This window comes from Zingiber officinale, chromosome 4B (assembly GCF_018446385.1).
Source record: "Zingiber officinale cultivar Zhangliang chromosome 4B, Zo_v1.1, whole genome shotgun sequence".
Lineage (NCBI taxonomy): Eukaryota > Viridiplantae > Streptophyta > Magnoliopsida > Zingiberales > Zingiberaceae > Zingiber > Zingiber officinale.
In genome coordinates this window covers 129,014,929-129,035,317 of record NC_055993.1, presented here as the reverse complement: position 1 = coordinate 129,035,317, position 20,389 = coordinate 129,014,929, and the positions used below count along the sequence as shown (strand labels likewise).

General features: G+C 42.6%; 5 protein-coding genes across 7 annotated transcripts; 2 read left to right on the top strand and 3 right to left on the bottom strand.

Annotated features, from left to right (window-relative positions):
• Positions 1 to 4,405: 4,405 nt before the first annotated feature.
• LOC121976667 (E3 ubiquitin-protein ligase MPSR1-like) lies at positions 4,406 to 5,334 on the bottom strand. The gene has a single exon (XM_042528937.1). The coding sequence runs from the start codon at positions 5,207 to 5,209 to the stop codon at positions 4,616 to 4,618; it is 594 nt and encodes a 197-aa protein (XP_042384871.1). The 5' UTR covers positions 5,210 to 5,334; the 3' UTR covers positions 4,406 to 4,615.
• Positions 5,335 to 6,036: 702 nt separating this feature from the next.
• On the top strand, positions 6,037 to 11,146 carry LOC121976663 (ABC transporter F family member 5-like). The gene is made up of 9 exons (XM_042528930.1): positions 6,037 to 7,123; positions 7,847 to 8,188; positions 8,644 to 8,784; positions 8,933 to 9,112; positions 9,410 to 9,565; positions 9,992 to 10,093; positions 10,192 to 10,320; positions 10,525 to 10,629; positions 10,729 to 11,146. Exons 1-9 carry the CDS (start codon positions 6,236 to 6,238, stop codon positions 10,822 to 10,824), a joined length of 2,139 nt encoding a protein of 712 aa, XP_042384864.1. The 5' UTR covers positions 6,037 to 6,235; the 3' UTR covers positions 10,825 to 11,146.
• A 432-nt stretch (positions 11,147 to 11,578) lies between these two features.
• LOC121976664 (alanine--glyoxylate aminotransferase 2 homolog 1, mitochondrial-like) lies at positions 11,579 to 16,205 on the top strand. Its single transcript, XM_042528931.1, has 9 exons — positions 11,579 to 11,872; positions 12,528 to 12,758; positions 13,127 to 13,297; positions 14,485 to 14,628; positions 14,758 to 14,937; positions 15,116 to 15,341; positions 15,588 to 15,701; positions 15,766 to 15,852; positions 15,946 to 16,205. Exons 1-9 carry the CDS (start codon positions 11,663 to 11,665, stop codon positions 15,987 to 15,989), a joined length of 1,407 nt encoding a protein of 468 aa, XP_042384865.1. The 5' UTR covers positions 11,579 to 11,662; the 3' UTR covers positions 15,990 to 16,205.
• Positions 16,206 to 16,559: 354 nt separating this feature from the next.
• LOC121976666 (polyubiquitin-like) lies at positions 16,560 to 17,993 on the bottom strand. The gene is made up of 2 exons (XM_042528936.1): positions 17,851 to 17,993; positions 16,560 to 17,578 (listed from the first exon to the last, which is right to left on the bottom strand). Exon 2 carries the CDS (start codon positions 17,576 to 17,578, stop codon positions 16,661 to 16,663), a length of 918 nt encoding a protein of 305 aa, XP_042384870.1. The 5' UTR covers positions 17,851 to 17,993; the 3' UTR covers positions 16,560 to 16,660.
• A 103-nt stretch (positions 17,994 to 18,096) lies between these two features.
• Positions 18,097 to 19,829, bottom strand: LOC121976665 (annexin D2-like). 3 transcript variants are annotated; one of them, XM_042528935.1, is made up of 6 exons: positions 19,692 to 19,829; positions 19,445 to 19,590; positions 19,112 to 19,330; positions 18,745 to 18,957; positions 18,329 to 18,668; positions 18,097 to 18,222 (listed from the first exon to the last, which is right to left on the bottom strand). In XM_042528935.1, the coding sequence occupies exons 1-5, from the start codon at positions 19,765 to 19,767 to the stop codon at positions 18,372 to 18,374; spliced, it is 951 nt and encodes a 316-aa protein (XP_042384869.1). In that variant the 5' UTR covers positions 19,768 to 19,829; the 3' UTR covers positions 18,097 to 18,222; positions 18,329 to 18,371. The 3 variants fall into 3 exon arrangements, with proteins under 3 accessions (XP_042384869.1, XP_042384868.1, XP_042384866.1); XM_042528934.1 differs by having other exon boundaries at positions 18,112 to 18,235; XM_042528932.1 differs by lacking the exon at positions 18,097 to 18,222 and having other exon boundaries at positions 18,228 to 18,668.
• Positions 19,830 to 20,389: the final 560 nt, after the last annotated feature.

Below are 20,389 nucleotides of genomic sequence, written 5' to 3'. Positions count from 1 at the left end.
TTTGGTGCTCAGGGATCCGGGATGCGGCGTCATCGGAGTCACGCCATTCGTCTGTCGACAGATGAATGATTGCCATTATGTGACGTTGGCCGCTTGGGCTAGATAGGGCGGAGGTCGCTCGGCCAGCCAATTGAGATGCTTATGCGGGTTGGATGCGTGATTTCTAGGTCGCTAGCAAAGAGGGAGGCAGTATGAAAGCGACCGACGGCGCACAGTTGGTTCAGACAAGGACGACGTCCGATCGGATGAAATCGAAGTACGGAGGATGGCCACCGCTTGTTCGGAAGTAGACGTAGAGATCTCACCCTGCTCGGATGGAGGGCGTGAGATGGCTCGCGTTGGGGTATGCATAGTAGAAGTAGCGGATTAGGAGGCAACTTCCGCACGACGTCTCTTCTGGCTTATTAGAGGTTCCCCAGAAGAGGCCGACTCTGAGGCGGTGTCGACTGAAAGTGCCAGTGGCCACTCTGGTGGGAGATGTGCTTTATCGGTTGCCCCACTGCCAGTCGTCCGGCCGGCTCCTCCTTCGCTCACCTGCAACGACACTCCCTCATTTTCACTGAGCAGGTTCTCTTGGGAGCCGATCGGCTGTAAGCCTCGACTCTCCAATTCAGCTACGGTCGCAGCGTTTATCTCTTCGTTCGCGAGCTTGCATTTGTCGACCAAACGAGCATGCAACATGATTCGGGCTGCAAAAGAAAGAGAAAAATCAGTTAGATTCAAAGGTTGGGAGACGAAAGAGCATACCTAGACTGGTCGGAGCTTCATCAGGATCAGGCTCAGGCTAAACACATAGAGGAGGCCCTCCAGCAGTAGCTTGTAAATGTGGTACTTCTGACCGACCAAACTTGAGGCTGCATGGAGGTAATCCGATCGACTCTTGTACTTTTTCAGGGTCGGGGGGTTCGCCACTTCCAGCTGCCAGCCGGTCGAGAAATTTGGCCGCTCGGGAAAGTGAACGAAAAAATAATAGTCCTTCCAATGCTTATTGGAGAATGACATCTTATCAAAAAAGACCAAGCTCACTCGAGCTTGGAATAGGAAGGTCCCCTGCTCGGACAATTTAGGATAATAGAAGTAGTGAAAGAGTTGAGGAGTCAAAGGAATGTTGTGCAGGCAGAACAGGACGACGACCCCGCACAGTAGCCGAAAGGAGTTCGAGACTAATTGGTGGAGAAAAATATGAAAATATTTACAAAGTGCGAAAAAGAAGGGGTGGACAGGAAACCTTAGACCGACGATGAACTGATCCCTAAAAACACATATAAAACCTGACAACAATTCATTTGGTCGGTCAGAAGCAGATGGATGAGCGATTTGATAGTCAAATGAGATTTTGTAAACGGCTCTCAAACTCTCAGCGTCGCCGTAGTCGAACTTGGACTCGATGGAAGTGTACCAGAGCCTAGGGACGAAGATGAGGGTTGTGAGGAGCTTGCCATCGAAAGAGAAGAGATCGAAGGAGTGCAACGAAAAGATTCGATTGAAAGGAGGAAGCTTACAAATAGGATCGCTGGAGAGGAAGAAACACAGTGTCGTCGAGGAGCTCGAAGATGAAGGTACGTGGAGTGGGGAAGAAGGCGACGCACGCGAGATTTATAAACCTCGCGGCCGATCGACTTGAGCCGTCCGATCCAAGATTATGAATAACTAGACGGAGATCTGACCGTTGAATTCGAAAAGACACCTATCATATCGCTAGCGGATATCCGCCTATCATGTCAAATGTGCGGTGACAAAAAGGACACGTTGTGTTCGTTCACTAGACGAAATTAGTGAGGCTTAATTAAAAGGTATGACTGCGTGCTCGACCATAATCATCATATATTTGCACGGTCTTCAAAAAATTTGGATGACGTCAGGGTGCTTGGCTGAGGATCGCGAGAAGCAGGGAGGAGAAAATTTGCCAAGTGTGGTCGCTCATCGTCTCGACCGCAAACGGATAAGCTGTTATCACACGACTGAATGCCCAAGTCACTGTTTGCTTTGAAATTCTTGGGCCAAGCGACATACGACAAAGGCGTGGGAGTCATTGAACTCTACTGGTCCAGTCAGTCGGACTTGCAGCTTCTTTTGACTAGACTTGAGGGGGAGACTTGTGATGCGGCGAAGAGAAAGAGCCCACCTGTCACGGGTCAACTGCTATAGTGGAGATCAAAGTCAAGGCCGACAACATTAGGGCTCAAAAAGGCTCATCCGCGTCGCCCGAGAGGAAGGTGGCTACATTGGCCGACTGGATGCACCATTGCCCGGTCGACAGGAGATTCTTTCGAGCGGGCCACCCGTCCAGCCCGGTGTATGGTGGTGGCATCTCCAAGCACCGGGCGTCTTGGGAAGCAGTGGGACACCAAAGGGCATGGAAGTGCTTGTCCGATCGGGAGGGACAAGTCACCACTCGGAATCATTACATAGAAGAGTAGTCGAAGCCAACCGAGCGAAAGAGTCCTGGGCGAGCGGCTGCTGCTGATACTAGGCAAGGTCAACAAGCGGAACGTATGACAGAAGCTTCTACCACTTAAGTATGCCATGTTAAGATATGTTGTCAGACACACTTTACTGATAGGTCTTTTTATCATAGTAGAGGACTTGGTCACGAACATGTTGGAGAATGTGCTCAATTGAAGAATGTGGCCACGAACATATCAGAGAATGTGCTCACGTTTCGAGGAGCGTATACGTCGGCCAGCTCCGGTCCTTCTATAGAGGAAGCCCGGGGCGGAAAAAAAAGGTCCAAAATAAATTTGGGTCCCAACTACTCAATGCCCTAATCACATGCCTAAAAAGATAAAAGTAAAAGACAATATCAAACGATTCTGAAATATGAATTTGGGCCAAACTATTCAAGGCCCCAATTACATGCCTATAATACATAATAATAATAATAAAAATTTTAGGCTCTCTCAAATTATGGGCCCAGGGTCATTGCCCAATGCCACCCTCCTCCAGGGTCGGCCTTGACGTCGACCATCAGAGCTCTATATAAAAGGAGGTCCATCACCGACGTTGATACGTGTGATCTATTCTTTGCGCATAATTCTACTGTTGCTTCGCTTTTTCTCCATATTCTAACGACTGACTTAAGCGTAGGAGGATTAATGCCGATGACCCCTTCCCTGACTCAACAAAGCAGACAAAACAGAATCCACATCTAATCAGCAAAACCACCACTCACAACTTTCCACTCACAAAGCGGACAGGATCAATATCCATCACTAATATTTTTTCCACGATTCTTTCCTATAAATCGAGCACTGTATTAAGCGTGCCAGAACTTAGGGGTGTCAAAAATGAACCCGACCCGAATTTACCCGAAAAAAAATCGAATTCGGGTTGGGCATTTTCGAGTTCGGGTCGATTTCGGGTTGGAGGGTAAACAAATTTCGGATTGGGTCGGGTCGGGTTCGGGTTGACCCGGGTTGACTTAAATATAGGGTTTTGTGGATTTTTTTAGGATTAAATCAAATTTTATTTTAAAAATTTAAATGCTTTTATGTAGATTAATATCATGTTTGTATAATAATGATAGAGTATTGAGATAAAAGTGAAGAATTATAGGAAAAATAACCACAAAAAATCGTTTTGAATAGGATTTTCGGATTATATGGGTCGGGTTCGGATTGATCAGATTGGTCAGGTCCAGGATGAGGTGTTTTGGGTTGAACTCCGGTTCGGATCGGATTCGGATTGGGTTAAAAAAAAAAAAACTCAACCCGACCCAACCCGAATTGGCACCCCTACCAGAACCCATCTCTTGCTGATCGCTAACGCTGTGTAAGTCTTTAAATAAGCTTTGTCCCCACGGGTTGGATCAGTTGGAGAGGTGCCTGATTCTTGTAGCTAAGGTTCTGGGGTCAAAGGTCGCCAGCTGCACACGGGATTAAAATCCTAGTCGGCTGTGCCAAAAATTCCTGCGACCCCCAGTCACCTCTCTTGCCCAGCATTAACCGTGATTTACTCCCTCTGGAATCCTGGGGGTTCCACCTTTTTTGCAGCTAAGTCTCACTCTCACACAGAGGAAGAACGAGCAAGCTTACCATCCAGCGTACCTTTCCCAGATCTCGAACAGAATCACCGTTCATCTTCTCCACATTTTCTTATATCCGGATATTTGATTAGAGTGGTTGAGCCCGGCACTATCCGATCCTCCGTCTAACTCTCCTCTTCACCTTTTCTCCCTCTTCGAAGGTGTCGGTCTAGGAGCAGGAACAATTGAGAAAGTAGAAACAAGAATTTACAGATTTTACACCATTAGTGTTAGCTCGTGAAGAGACGATGGGATCATTTGCATACTGGAGGATACGAAATCTTTATAAAACGCAATAGTTTCAGTGGCAAATCAAAGACAAGCACAATTCATTTCCATGCCTGAGATCCTCTGAAAGACATTATTGTTGAAACATGGCAGTAACTGAGAACTTAGATGATCAATATTCGCATTGTAAGTGGTAAATTGGCAGATAGATATCAGAGTATTCATTGACAAGAAGAATCGAACAATTCTTAATTAAGAAAAACAAATTTCAATGCACAAGCTGAAATCAGTAGAAAATTTCACTTTGAACAACAACAAAAAAAAAGAAAAAGAAATCCAATCACTGTGAATTCTATTCACACCTCATTCAGCTTCCCTCTGTTCTGGCTGTTGCTGCTGTTGACTAGCATCTCCTTCCCTTCGTTCAAATGCTATGGTCACAACCAACTCTCTGGCTCTTGCCCTCTCATCTCCTACGACCTTCTTCGGCTCCTCTTCCGCCACCGGCATCAGATACCTGCAGAGCGGACACGATCCGTGCATCCCTAGCCACTTCTCGACGCACCCACTGTGGAATCGATGCCCGCACGGCATCTCCCTCACCACCTCCTCCACAGGCGGCGCAGCCTCGCGTCTCCACAAACCGTCCAGGCACACCGAGCACTCCTCCTCCGCACCGCCGTTTTCCTCCAGATCCACAACCCTAAGGGCCTCGATCGACGCCTTGGAAGCTGGCGAGGGACCGTCGGTCGCCGGATCTGAAGACATCAGAGTGGATATCACCTCCGGATCGCCCGGGAGGACGACAATCCCGCGAGCGATCGGGTTGAAGATGACGAGCCGCACCGGATCCGCCACTGTGTCGCCGTCGCGAACCACACCGACAAAGAGAGGAAAAAACGCGGTCCCCTGCCTCATCACCTCCGTCGGACGCCCTCTCTCCGCCTCCTCCCCCATCGATCAAGACTCGCGAAGGAAGAGGAACAAGAAAAGACGATCTGAAATTCTCAATAAGAACTCGAACAGCAACGGAATGAAAGAATCGCCGGTCAGTAACGCGGAGTAAATATAGCGGAGCGGGCTCGCCGAACTCGGTAGAAGGATCTGGAAACTTTTATGGGAGGTCCAGCGGCCACAAGTCCGAGCGGTCCCCACCGCCATCCGCGGGGCCGACATGGATGGGTTCGCCACGTCGTTTCCGTGTATCTCTCGAGTCTAGAGACAGCCTGGCGAGAGAAGGCGAAGATATTTTATGAAGCGCCGAGTTAATTACGCCTTTGCCCTTTTCCATTGTTGGGCTCGAGTCCGTTAGGTTGACCCGACCCAATTTGAAATTCTAGAGGTAAACGTCATAATCTTTATTATTTATTTAATTCAAATTATGAGGGCCATTAAAATTCAACTTGTGGACGACGGCGCCCCAAGGGTTCCCGAATCGCCACGTGGCCTCCTGGGAGTGGTTGCCGTTCGCAGCATGATTCTTGAGGCACCTGCGAGCCCCTCGTTCGCTATCCATTATCTCCAAATCTCACCACTCGCCACAATTTTTTTTAAAAAATCAATAAAATATACTTTTCTTCCACTATTGCCCTTCGTTTGTCTGCTATAGGATAACGCGTCATCTCCCATCGTATCCGTCGAAAGAACCGTCCGATCGTATGTCGTTCGTGTGATGATCACCTCGGGGATGGGGTGTTTCTGTAATTAATTTGAATGCCAAGGGTGGTAGTTCAGTTAATTTGTGAATTTCTTGTGTATTATATGAGGTATCTGTGTGGCGCAAAACGGCCAGTGGTCATTTTCTCCAGTGAACTCCTGCGGCGGAGGGCGCTTGAGGGATTGCCCCCGATCATCTCGGAAGTTCTTCTTCCTCTTTGTGAGATTTTGTAGTTCGGTGGTTGCGAAATCTATTTTGGTACTGTTGTTTTGGATTTACTTTGTATCTGGAATTTGTTAAAGCTTAGAGTTTTCTGGTCGCCGGCAATGGATCTCTCGGCCAAGCTTCAGGGCCTCGATCTACGATCGGGATTCATGGCTGGATCCTCTCTGTTGGACGCCGGGAACGCCCGAATCTTGCCGCGGGTTTTCGCTGCCTCGGTTTCTCCTCCTCTCAGTCGCCGGCTGGGCGTTTCGTTTGTGAAAAGGACGGGATCTGGTAAGGCTTTGGTCAGAAAATTTGGATTTTTCGTTCAAGCGTCGACCGATGCCGCTGTTGTCGAGGCGGACGCGGCCGTCGATCTTGAATCCCTCTTCTCGAATAGCTCCGTGGAAGACTCGTCGAAGAAGCAAGGGAAGAAGAAGACGAGTACGGGGGCGTCGAGCGTATCTTCGGGGGTTAGATTAGAGAATATTAGCAAAAGCTTTAAAGGCGTGACCTTGCTGAAGGATGTTAGCTGGGAGGTTAAGAAAGGAGAGAAGGTAGGCCTTGTTGGAGTGAATGGTGCTGGTAAAACCACCCAGCTCAGAATAATCGCCGGTTTGGAGGAGCCTGACTCGGGCAACGTGGTTAAGGCGAAGGATAATATGAAGATCGCGTTCTTGAGCCAGGAGTTCGAGGTTTGCCCTAGCAGGACAGTGAAAGAAGAGTTTCTGAACGCATTCAAGGAAGAGATGGAAGTTGCACAGAGGTTGGAGAAGGTGCAGAAGGCGTTGGAGAACTCCGTAGAAGATTTGGCCTTGATGGGGAGGCTATTGGATGAGTTGGATTTGCTCCAGAGAAGAGCTCAGGATCTCGACCTTGATGAGGTGGATGTAAAAATTAGTAAATTGATGCCCGAGCTTGGATTTGCGCCAGAAGACTCTGATCGGTTGGTAGCGTCTTTCAGCAGTGGATGGCAGATGAGAATGTCTCTTGGGAAGATTCTGCTTCAGGTACATTTAGAATTAATTTATAAAGTTCCCTCATTTTTGAGTATTTTCAAAATAATATCTCGTATTCAATTAAAAAAATGGATAAATTCAACCATGTTATTTAATTGGACTGTCTATAAACTAAAATAAGTAGTTTGAAGTGTGCAAAATTGACTGTGTGCATTGGTGTGAACTGGTCAAAAGTTGTGCATGGATGTTCTGTTTTGTGGCAGTTGGACCTTTTTTTGTTATTTTAATATTTTCAGTGGTCTAGTTTCATAGATGGCATGCTACAAACAGTGAAATACCCTTATATTGGGTTTATGATTATTTTCATTTTTCTTGTACTTGTTTACATAGTGTTGTGAATTTTAGTATATACTCATAACTGCATGTATATGTTTGCTATATTTTGAAAAGCATTCGAAACTAGTGGACTCATAGGACTTGTGCTACTTGTCATTGCACCTCAGCTTATCATAAAAACTAAGACTTTGGTATTGCTTCTTCAAGATTGTCTTGAAACTCTCACGGGTTCTGTTGTTTCAACTTAGGTTAACCTGATTTATTGCCATCAATTACATTGACATTGTTTTTTTTTCTCCAGTTGTATTGATGACTAAGTTCACATTCAGTTTAACGTTTCTTTTTTGTCACTCACTACTTGCTCTCAAATCATGCTTAATCTATAGCATATGAATTTCATATAGTTGGTGATTCATTTTCTATAAATTGTGGTTGCAGGATCCTGACTTACTCCTCCTTGATGAGCCTACAAATCACCTTGATTTAGATACAATTGAGTGGCTAGAAGCTTATCTAAACAAGCAAGATGTGCCAATGGTTATTATATCCCATGACAGAGCTTTCCTCGATCAACTGTGCACAAAAATTGTGGAAACTGATATGGGAATTTCCAGAACATTTGTAGGCAACTATTCTGAGTATGTATTAGCAAAAGCAACATGGGTAGAAGTTCAAAATGCAGCATGGGAAAAGCAACAGAAGGAGATTGAACACACTAAGGACTTAATAAATAGGTTAGGAGCTGGTGTAAATTCTGGTCGTGCGTCTAGTGAAGAAAAGGTAATTTTAGGTTTTTGATTCTCTGAACATTCTGCTGATGACACTATATGAATGACCTTTCAATTTTTCTTCTTCTATATAAGGTTTTGCATAGGCAATAATGCTTCCTTTACTGACTTGAATAACACGGGTATGGTAGATCAATCTGATGACACTATATTCATATTATTTATTTTTCAAGAACACAATAAAAAAGCTTGAAGTAACTATTTCAAACAGAGACTTTTAGTGATATAAGAGGTGTTAAATACTCAAAATTAATTAGAATTACTAGTTCATTAGGTTAAACATGTAAGTACCCCCGAGGTTGAAACATCTTTGTAGAATTAGCAGATCAACGAGTAATAAATAATTTGTTCTTGTTCGTATAATTCTTCTAAATTTTACATTTGAATGCCTCTCATGTTTATTTTGTGACACTTTCTAATAAGTGCCTCATTCTGCTACCTTGGCAGAAATTGGAAAGACTTAAAGAAGAAGGACAAGTTGAGAAACCTTTTCAGAGAAAGCAATTAAAAATTAAATTCCCTGAGCGTGGAAGAAGTGGGAGGACGGTCTTATCAATCAAGAACCTAAATTTTGGCTATGATGATAAGGTAAGCATAATATTTTTTGATATTTCATTATAGTGTTTAGCCATAAAGCTTTCTTCTAGAAAGAAATTCACACTCATCCTTATGGTGTGAGATACTGCACAGACAGTTTTCATATCCAATAACTAGTTTTCTGTTTTTGACATGGCAGGTTCTGTTTAAAAAGGCTAACCTTTTAGTTGAGAGAGGTGAGAAAATAGCGATTCTTGGTCCAAATGGATGTGGAAAGAGTACTTTGCTTAAACTAATCATGGGCCTTGAGAAGCCTCAGGATGGTGATGTGTTGGTTGGGGAGCATAATGTGTTGCCAAATTATTTTGAACAAAACCAGGTATTGTCTAGTTTGATTTGGATCCACCTCTTCAATTTATTAGGATGCAATTTATAGTCCAAATCTAGCTACGTATTGATGATTTCCTTGATAAACAAATGCTCATAATTTTCATCATGCTACAATTGCATGGTTTGTCAATTGTATTCACTGCCGGCTATTTTAACTTAAGCTTGTTATTAAGTCTGCATTCTTTTTTCAAATATATTTTGATAATTCTTTCCATTTTCATTATTCTTAATGTTTTCTTCTGTAATAATGGCAGACGTTTACCATTAGTTCACAATTTCTTAACAGGCAGAAGCACTTGATCTTGATAAAACTGTGCTAGAGACAGTTGAGGAAGCTGCAGAGGATTGGAGAATTGATGATATAAAGGGTCTGCTTGGTCGTTGTAACTTCAAATCAGACATGCTTGATAGAAAAGTTTCTCTTTTAAGTGGTGGAGAAAAGGTACGACTAGGAGATCTGTTTTGACCTCTCACAAACTCAACAGTCTTCATTCTCCTTTGATTGCAATTCAGTTTTGTTATTACATGACAGCTAATTTTGAAGTTGTTCAGACAACATTGTATTTTCTTCTGGAGCTTTCATTTATATGATTTATTTTCCTGATGGCATGTGGGTTAATAACTTATCATGGAATAATTTTTTTCCATCAAAAAAGTAAAGAAAATTAATGAAATTCTAAGTTGTCTTATTTATCTGATATATAAAGTTCTTGAAACACTTTCTTTCCACAAATATAATAAGTTCAATGTATTTTATGCTGTGTGATGGTTACGAGAGTAGATTATCGGAAACAGATGGTAGTCATTTGTTTTTTGAGCTGGTAGTAAACTCAAATTTTGCTAACTTGTGTTTACTCCACGGTTGCAGGCAAGGCTTGCTTTCTGCAAATTTTTGGTGAAACCATCTACTTTGTTAGTTCTTGATGAGCCAACCAATCATTTAGACATACCTTCAAAAGAGATGCTGGAGGTATCATTTCCAACCTTTGCGCCTGTTTTCCTCAACTTTTATTTATTCTTTGTGATGAATAACTTGAAATTCTTTGAAACTCTCTTATGCTGCAACAGGAGGCTATATCTGAGTACCAAGGCACTGTCATCACTGTTTCACATGATCGATACTTCATACGGCAGATAGTCAATAGAGTTGTGGATGTGAAAGATGGAAATCTGCAAGATTATGCTGGCGATTACAATGTAACCTTCCGTTCTTAGAATTTTTGTCATGTTACCTTTTTTTCCTTTCCTTCCAGAAAAATATACACATAGTTTCTTCAATTCAGCAATAAAACAGTATGATGATTAGATCATCTAGTTTGAGCTTCCTCAGCAGTTTATTCTGTTGTTTCACTTATTTATCTCGAGTATGGACATAACGATTCTTGTTGTGCCTTTTGACAGTATTATCTAGACAAGAATCTCGAGGCCAGAAAAAGGGAACTGGATCGCGAGGCTGAGCTCGAAGAAAAGGCTCCAAAGGTTAAAGCCAAATCCAAGATGTCAAAGGTTAAAGACAAATCGAATACTAAATTTCCAGTTAGAAACAAATCTTTCTTTGAGCCACCCCTTGTTTCTCTGATACCCTACTATATGCACTTTATGCAGGAAGAGAAACAAGCTCGAAAGAAGCAAAAAATGTTGGCGTTTCAACAAGCAAATGCAAAGTCTAAAGGATTGAAGAATGCAAAGCGTTGGAACTGACCAACAAAGGAATGAAACATGCACCAACTGACAGAGTGATCAGTGATGCAGACTACAGCATCAAAACTCTAGTTGACAGAGTGCTTCCAATGGTACACAGTATACACTTGTAAATAAGGCTCTTGTGCTCTACCTAAAGTTGCAAACTTACTCGATAAGCACCTACAACAAAAGGGAGTTTTCTGTTGTATGGCACTTGGCATCAAATTGCTTGTGCTTCATAAACATGTGTTAGGCCTCATGAAATGAGACATCGAAATGTTGTTCATTGCTATGATAAAAGCTTTATCATATTAGCCATTTTTGGCATGATGTTCTATCACTTTTTCGTGCCACTTGAAGTTATATGGGCAACTCTCTAGTAACATCTCCCCATAGAAAAATTGGGATATTGATTTTTTGCATTAGATTTGTGTGGAAAAAAAGGAAGGTCATATGCAGGCTTTCGGCTGTTTGCTGTTTTCTGTTCACTTAATGCAGCAAATCCCTAAACCAAGTGATGTCAGCGGGTCTGATCGAGTCGGGCTCGGTCCGGCTCGGCCCGGCATTTGGATCTCCAGCTCATTTAACATATTTCTTAATATCAGATCGATTGGTTCTCCACGTCAGCATTGGAGGCTAATCTTTTCCCGATTTATCCTTAATCGCTGCCCTAATCGCAGTGGGTCCGGCGGGATGTTTCTTTATTGCCCAATTGAAAGTCAGGTACGAAATTAGGGAGACAAAAATAGAATCATTTTCTCTTTTGTTAAACCCTTGCGGCCTCCACCGGGTTTGGTAAGTCGGCGAGTACAAGAAAGAGAGGAAGACCCTAATTCGCGTTGCCTCTTCGATCGCGATGTTGCCCCTGCGAGGTCTGTTGCGGAGGAGCTCCCGATCGGAAGCGCTGATCCGCAGGCTACTCGGCCGCGGCTTCGCCTCCTCGGCGCCGTCCTTGCCGCCCTTCGACCACCAGCCGCGGCCGTACAAGGGAATGTTGGCCGAGGAGGTCCTCCAGAAGAGGAAGAAGTTCCTCGGACCATCGCTGTTCTATTATTACCAAAAGCCTGTAATTTCTCTCTCGCTACTTTTTGGAAGTTCATTTGCATTCGCGCGTAGTGCCGTGGAATCCTTTTTCGGATCCAATGTGATCGTGTTGGATTTCGGACTGGAGTAGGACCTTGATTAATGTACTTGAAATTATTTGGTTTTAATCTTGTTTTTAAACGATTAGTGTGTAATTTTCAGGAAACCGCGATTCCAGTACATGTAACTAACTCTTCTTTCACTGTATAACGTCTGATTCTTTCCAATCTAAGTCTTCTTCATTTTCATTTTTTTAAATAATATTTTTTTAGGACTTTTCGCTCATCATTCTTGATTCTCCCATAGTTTCTGCATATTTAGGTGGCGGAGCTAGATTTATGTGGTCAATTCCCACAAAATAGATTCAGTATGCATATACAAGGTACTTTGAAAATATTTAAAAACGAATTTTGAATGCATTAGGCTTGGATATTAACAACATAGATTCCAAAAGTTATTAATGCTTTTAATAATCATTTGAAACTTTGGATGATTTCTCTTGGTAATCGTGTGTGTTTGTTTAATGCAATTATAAATTTTTAATGTATAGATTTTTAGCCTAACATATGATTAAACCCACTTGAAATAATATCTAGAACTGCCAATTTACCTATCATTTTTATTTTTTATCTTTTCAGCTGAATATTGTGGAAGGAAAAATGCAATATCTTTATGACGAAACTGGAAAACGGTATCTTGATGCCTTTGCTGGAATAGTTACAGTCTCTTGTGGGCATTGCCATCCTGATGTAGTGAATGCAGTGTTGGAGCAGACGAAGTTACTCCAACACACCACCACCATTTACTTGCATCATGCTATTGTTGAGTTTGCTGAAGCTCTAGCTTCTAAAATGCCAGGCAACCTTAAGGTACGTTATGCCTGCATAAATGATCTCCTGGTCCTTTAGAAGAGGCAAATGACTGGCTAATATGTATTCCTTAGAAATTGTGTGAAGCACTAATTAGTTGATTATTTTAGCATTAGCAAAAATGGTACCTTTCATATGGCCAAGGAAAGCAAAGAACCTTGCTTTACATTGTGCTATATATAACCAAAACAATTGGCTGGTAGTTAGAACTACTTAGAGATAAGTAGGCAGTTTGGCAAAAAGATAAACATGATCTTCTTTTGCTTAGTTACATGACATCTTTGCTTAACAGTCACATCTCTCATTTCAGCTATCATCAATTTCAAGATATATTATTTGTATGGTCAGTGGAATTGTGAAAACTGCAGGTCGTGTATTTTGTTAATTCGGGAACTGAAGCAAATGAATTAGCAATGTTGTTGGCTAGATTGTACACTGGAAATCTTGGCATGATTGCCCTGAGAAATGCATACCACGGAGGAAGTGCTGGAACTATAGGTTTAACAGCTTTACATACTTGGAAATATCCAATTCCTCAGGTTGGTTTTCTTGAAGAAGATGTCTCAGGTTTATCATTGTTCAACTTCTCTTTCCAATTTTTTCTCCTTTTTTGTATATTCAGCTTCTAAGATAATTGTACTTTGATTTGTCACATTATTGAAGGTTTCTTAGTATCCCATAAATGGTGGGTTTTTTTTTTCTTGGCTAGATCTAGAGCAAGTTAACTTATTAGCAAGTATAACTGGAGAACACAACTAGAAAAATAGATAATGGAAGTGCATTATATATATATAAAAGAGTTATCAAGTGATTGGAAGTTTGTTATCACAACTCGGCAAATTATGACTGACACTAAAAGACTTGGTCACTCCTGTGCTTAGAGGTTAGTGTCTTAGTGGAAGGAATCAAGCAATATGATTTCAGGTATTAGTATTAACAAGTTTAGACTAAATAACTTTCATGGGGCGCAAATTGATTTGTATTTTTCTCCTATTAATGGGAGTTAGGAGCACACATAGGCTCACTGTCAGCTCCATGGGTGAAGATAACTAGTATTTGTTACAATGAGATTGTTAAGGATCTTTAGGCATTCATTGAGAGAGAAAGAGAACACCCATATTCTTAGAAGAGAGTACAAAAGAGATTATTTTTTTAAAAAAATAATACTTGATTGCCTGAAGGGGAGTCTTGGTGCAATACTAAAGTTGTTGCCATATGATTTGGTGGTCATGAGTTTTGAGTCACAGAAATAGCCTCTTGCAATGCAGGGTGAGATTGAGTACAATATACTCTTCCTCGGGACATCTTATTGACGGAAATTTTGTGCATCGGGTTGCCCTTTTTATAATACTTGATTGTCTCATTTTTTTTTTTTTTTTTCAAATTTTACATATATATAGCAACTCTTATACTTGGTCTAACTCCATAACCCCTAAAAGGTTGAGCTCGAGCTAATAAAGTGTATCATTTTCTTGTATTTTTTTTCTTGTACACTAGACACTCAAGCAAAATTGAATGGAACTTTAATGTGTTGCCTTTGGAGCTTCATATTTGCAATAATTTTCATTTCCCTATCAATTGATATCCAAATGCTGATATATTGTCTTTCATTTTAGAAGGCTGCAAAGCTTTGACAAATCTGCTTAACAATATTTTTATTTTGATTTGTGTGCGCATTTGCATGCATGCTAAAGAAAATTCATGTCTTTCATGCCGAATCTTGCAGGGTGAAATTCACCATGTTATGAATCCTGACCCCTACCGAGGGGCATTTGGCACTGATGCTGCAGGTTATGCTAGAGAGATTCAGGATCATATCAACTATGGAACTTCTGGAAATGTTGCAGGCTTTATTGCAGAAACTTTTCAGGTGAGGTTGATAACTTGCAGTAGCTATGATTCACAATTTCTCTAAACATGCATATGTATTCATCACTGTAGAGACTCTGAGTTTGGAGTTTGGACCTTTCGGTTTTGTTTTTCTTCAAAATTTTCATAGGGAGTTGGTGGTGCTGTTGAGTTGGCACCTGGTTACCTTAAATTGGCCTATGATATTGTCCGGAAGTCTGGTGGAGTCTGCATAGCAGATGAAGTTCAAAGTGGATTTGGAAGGACTGGAAGCCATTACTGGGGATTTGAGACACAAGGCGTCATTCCAGACATTGTTACAATGGCAAAGGTAATATGTTGCCACTTACAAAGTAGATACTGCATTTCTTGCTAAAAACACCGAGTCCCCTTCCCCACTTCTCCTGTTTACCAGTTTGGATCTTCTTAATAATGGCTAGAATGTGTGAATCAACCTACTTTTATCGTCACTGATGGTAAGTTTAATTTGTTGTTAATTTTTGTCACAGGGTATCGGCAATGGCCTACCACTAGGAGCAGTTGTAACTACTCCTGAAATCGCAAATGTGTTGTCGCAGAAAATACAATTCAACACCTTTGGTGGAAATCCTGTTTGTTCAGCTGGCGGGCTAGCCGTACTCAATGTTCTGGATAAGGAAAAGCGCCAAGCACATTGCACTAATGTTGGTTCCCACTTGATCGAGCGATTGAGAAACCTTCAGCAAAAGCATGATAGTAACTTTCTACACCCTTTCAAATTTTAGTTCATCGTAGAATACAGCTAGATACAAGTGATCTGATTCAGCTTTCCTCCAATGTCCTTTACACGATGGGAGAGATGATACTCTGCATAGACAGTTCTGACTATTAGAGCTTTTCTGAAAAAAGATTGAAAAGAGAGTTCAAAAACCGAGTATCGACTCAAAATTCCACTTAGGATTGTTGGTTTTCTCATTCACACTGCTTGCTGTCTTATTTCAGTCATTGGTGATGTTAGAGGGCGGGGGTTGATGTTGGGAGTCGAACTTGTGACCGATAGAAAGGAGAAGACGCCTGCCAAGGCTGAGACAGCAGTCTTGTTTGAAAAACTCAAGGGTATGTTTCTCGATTTTTTTCTTAACAATCTTCTTGTTACTATGCCAAACTTGCTTGTAAACAGATCTGGGAGTTCTGCTCGGGAAAGGAGGCCTTCAGGGTAATGTTTTTCGTATAAAGCCACCGATGTGCTTCACCAAAGAAGATGCAGGTATTCTTACAGACTACTGAACCTGTTTCGCACTTCCTAACCAATTAGTAGGCATCTCTTTGAGATTGTAATACCACATCCTCCTCGATGCAGACTTCTTGGCCGATGCGCTTGACTACGCCATTTCAGGAATATGAAGCCTACCGATGAAATGGGAACCATGCAAAACTCACCACAATTCAGCAATAAATCAGGTCAAGAACAAAAGAGATGCATGCTACATTGCCTGAGCATTTCGAATAAAGAACTTAAGTTGTGAGGAAATCATCTTCGAAAGTTCCATTCAGTTTTTTTTTTACTTCCAAACTTATTGCTATATTTGATTTGAGGAATGAAATCGATTTTAGTAAAAAGCTCAAAGTTTCCTGATTGCTCAAAGTTTTGATTTTAATCTGGTTCATAAGTGAAATGAAAGGAATTCATGAGGCATCTCTTGACCTCCCTTGCATTGAAATTGTTCTATACAAAATTAGACTCAATGAAGAAGAGACAGAAGGAATGTATAGGATTATTGGCTATGATCCAATAGCACTAAAATTATTAGGCTTTAGTTGAAACATGATTTGCTAAGAATATATTTGAAAGTGATCCACTTTGAGTATGTAAATAGATTTAGATCGAATGGTTTCTTTATCAAGTTAAATTAGTTTTAATTTCGATACTTTTTTTTTGTTCTAATGGAAAATATGTCGCTCCTCTTAAAGACAGAAGCCTACAAGTTGCAATGATGCATTATTCTAAATAGCATAGTTATTGCATCACAATTTCAGACAGAGATCCAAGTAGACAAAAGCAGAGTTGAAATTACTCAGTGACCACCACGGAGGCGGAGGACAAGATGAAGAGTGGACTCTTTCTGAATGTTGTAATCGGCCAGAGTGCGGCCGTCCTCCAGCTGCTTACCGGCGAAGATGAGCCTCTGCTGATCCGGTGGAATCCCCTCCTTGTCCTGGATTTTAGCCTTCACGTTGTCGATCGTATCCGAGCTCTCCACTTCCAGGGTGATGGTCTTGCCCGTGAGAGTCTTGACGAAGATTTGCATTCCGCCGCGGAGGCGGAGCACAAGGTGGAGGGTGGACTCCTTTTGAATGTTGTAATCAGCGAGGGTGCGACCGTCATCGAGCTGCTTGCCTGCGAAGATCAACCTTTGCTGGTCCGGAGGGATGCCCTCCTTGTCCTGGATCTTAGCCTTGACGTTGTCAATAGTGTCAGAGCTCTCCACCTCGAGGGTGATCGTCTTGCCGGTCAAAGTTTTGACGAAGATCTGCATGCCACCACGGAGACGGAGCACGAGGTGAAGGGTAGACTCCTTCTGGATATTGTAGTCGGCCAAGGTGCGGCCGTCCTCCAGCTGCTTGCCGGCGAAGATCAACCTTTGCTGGTCAGGCGGGATGCCCTCCTTGTCCTGGATCTTGGCCTTGACGTTGTCAATAGTATCAGAGGATTCGACTTCAAGGGTGATTGTCTTGCCCGTTAGCGTCTTGACGAAGATTTGCATGCCTCCACGAAGGCGGAGCACGAGGTGGAGCGTCGACTCCTTTTGGATGTTGTAGTCGGCAAGGGTGCGGCCGTCCTCGAGTTGCTTGCCAGCAAAAATAAGCCTTTGCTGGTCAGGAGGGATCCCTTCCTTGTCCTGAATCTTGGCCTTTACATTGTCAATCGTGTCCGAAGACTCCACCTCAAGGGTGATAGTCTTGCCAGTAAGAGTTTTAACAAAGATCTGCATCTGATCGACGCAACCAAGAACAACCAGTAAGGATCTAAACAGATCAAGAGATCCTATGAACAATCAAAGAACAAAAAAAAAGCCAGGCAATTCTAAAGGGCGAAACCCCAGGCAAGATTCAAAATAGATATCCCACGGGGCTCCGTAAACACAGTTACAAAAAAATACATATATCAAAGAACACAAATCCAAAACATCAACTCTCCCATCGTTGGGAAAAAAAGATGGAAAAGGGGAAATCTTCTTAGAAAAAAAAAGGTAAAACCCCATACCTTGATTAACAGACGAGGAAGAGCTAGACTTTTGGATGTAGTACACGGGCTTGAGAAGGCGATTAACGCAATTTATAGCGGTCGCACGGATACGCATACCGAGTATCGCCAGATTATTCTCGAATCATCGCCCCACGCCACAAAGAAGCAGACGTCACCGACACGTTGCCGGTGCCGCGACGTTAACACCAGACTGCTAAATTAAAGTGTACTCTGAAATTCACATAACCGCGACACCCACTTGTGGGCTCGTGTTATTGCCAAACCGTTCAACGGGTAGAATTTGAAATAAACTGAATTCGTAGGTTACGAGGGAACGATGACATCCGTCCGTTAGGTCGTAGATTAACTCGCGGTTGGTTCGAGAATGTTCTAGCGCAAGATTCTTTTATAAAGCATTTAATATAATAAAAAAAATCACATTGATAAAAATAAATAAATTTTAAAATAATTTGGGAATAATTAATGAATTACGCACTTTCAATGGTTTGATCGGAACAGAGAGAGCTGGGAGCCTTAGCTCAGGCATCCACTTGCCCGACGAGAGCAAGAAGGAAGTCCTCGTAGTCTCGAGTTGTATCCTTCTTCACGGCTTGCTCAAGCCTGACACTGTTCCTCTTGTAGTACTCCTCCTTTATCTGCTGCATGTCTACCTCCGCCCGAGTCGTGATGATCCTTGTGAGGGCGCCCTCGTCCGTTCCCATCTTACTAATTGAAAGACGCATCACCTTCTCCAGATACCTCTGAGGGCAAGTGATGCAGCGTACTATGGCTCGGAGAGCTAAGAGGAACTGATTCGTTGGATCAGACTTCAAGTCCTGTGATTGAAGGAAAATGGAAGAAGAAGAGGAGGAAGAAGAAGAAGTCAAACTGCCGATAAACGCAAGCAGATACCTTATTGATTGGGTTCCCAAACGCGTTGTTGTAGTCATCGAAGGTTGCAAGCAGCTGCATTTTGCTCCTCGTTGTGAGGATCCTGATGACGTCTTCATGGCTGTAGTCGTTATCTTTTATCTTCTGATTCAGTAATTTAGCCTCTGTCTTTGCTAGGCTTGTGTTCACTTCAGCTCCCTCGTACCGGAACGTGCTCACCAGCGGCACAAGAAGCTAGAGATTGAAGCGGTGAACAGGGAATCAGCTAAGTCAAGTGGATGGTCTTAAAGTCTCGAAACAAAAATCTCCATTTTTCATTGTGAATTATCACAGAGATCGAGAGCAAAATTAGGGATTTCAAGGATCAGACATCGCGCTGCCGGTTTACCTTTCTGAAATCACCGTGAGTGGAGCCGGCGACGTCCTCCTCGAGGCACCTCTTGAATCGGTTTTGATAAGCCCTCCGCGCGGCGAGCAGCTCTTCCGCCGTCCGCACCACCGCGATCTCAATCAAGACCCGGTTCTCGGGGCTCCACTTCCGAACGACCTCATTCGCGAGCACGGCGTCCCTCTCTGCCGAGTCCACCGCCCACAGTAGAACCGCCCTCTGCGCTCCGAACCCAAACCCACATCAGAAACAGGCAAAATGGAACAATCCGGAGAACACGATCGGAATGATAAAAAAAAATAGGGGAAATCGAACAGATCGGGAGGAGGCGACCTCGAAATCTCGGGTGAGCTCCTTGTCGAGGGGCTTGAGGAGGTCCACGCCGTAGATCTCAGCGTACACACGGCGGATCTGGCTGCGATGAGCGGCGGGACGATGTGCGAGGACGGAGATGATCGATCCCTCGTCAGTGCCCCATCCTGAAGGAGTAAGAGGCGAATCGCATTAGCTCGCCAGAAAAGATCAAGAACCCTAGGCCCTAGCTAGGAACAGCCCAAGGAGCAGAACGAGGGGAAAAAACCTTCGAAGGCCTTGTGAAGCCGCTCGCAGTCCTCCGCCGGCGACGGCAACGGATCGGGACACGTCAGCGTAGACATCTTCTCCTTCGAGGGGAAATGGATCGGTTAGCAGAGAAGACGAAGATGAGGGTGCCTTTTATAGCATAGGCGGGAACATGCTCGCACGGTTAAATTATGAGCATATGCACTCTATTCGTACGAGAATTGATCTCCGCCGTTGCTCGTTCGATACGTGTCGGTAGGACGTGTTCGCTTGACCCCGTTGATGGGTCATATTAACGAGCCATCAAATCCTTTATTTAGATTTGACTGAGATTTGAGCTCAAATATTTAAACGATAATTTACCAAAAGCGCATATAGAAATTTAAATTTATCAAAATATGTAAGTTATTTTGGTATTTATCAAAGAATATATTTTTAAAGTACATTTTCTATATATTTTTTTCTCTTCTTTTTTTTTAATTTACAGAACATATGAATAACATTAGTTAATTTTTTAATAATATTTTAATACATTTGAAGAAATAAAAATAAACAATGAATAATATATTTGAACTCTTTGCAATTTCAGAAATACATAGAAACTGAAATGAGTGTAATTGGAGTTTTCTAGGTATTTATTTCGACTTTTCATAGATGTTAACATGTAAAATCAAAGAATCGGCAAAAAGCCTACGTTGGGCCTGATATGGAATGTGA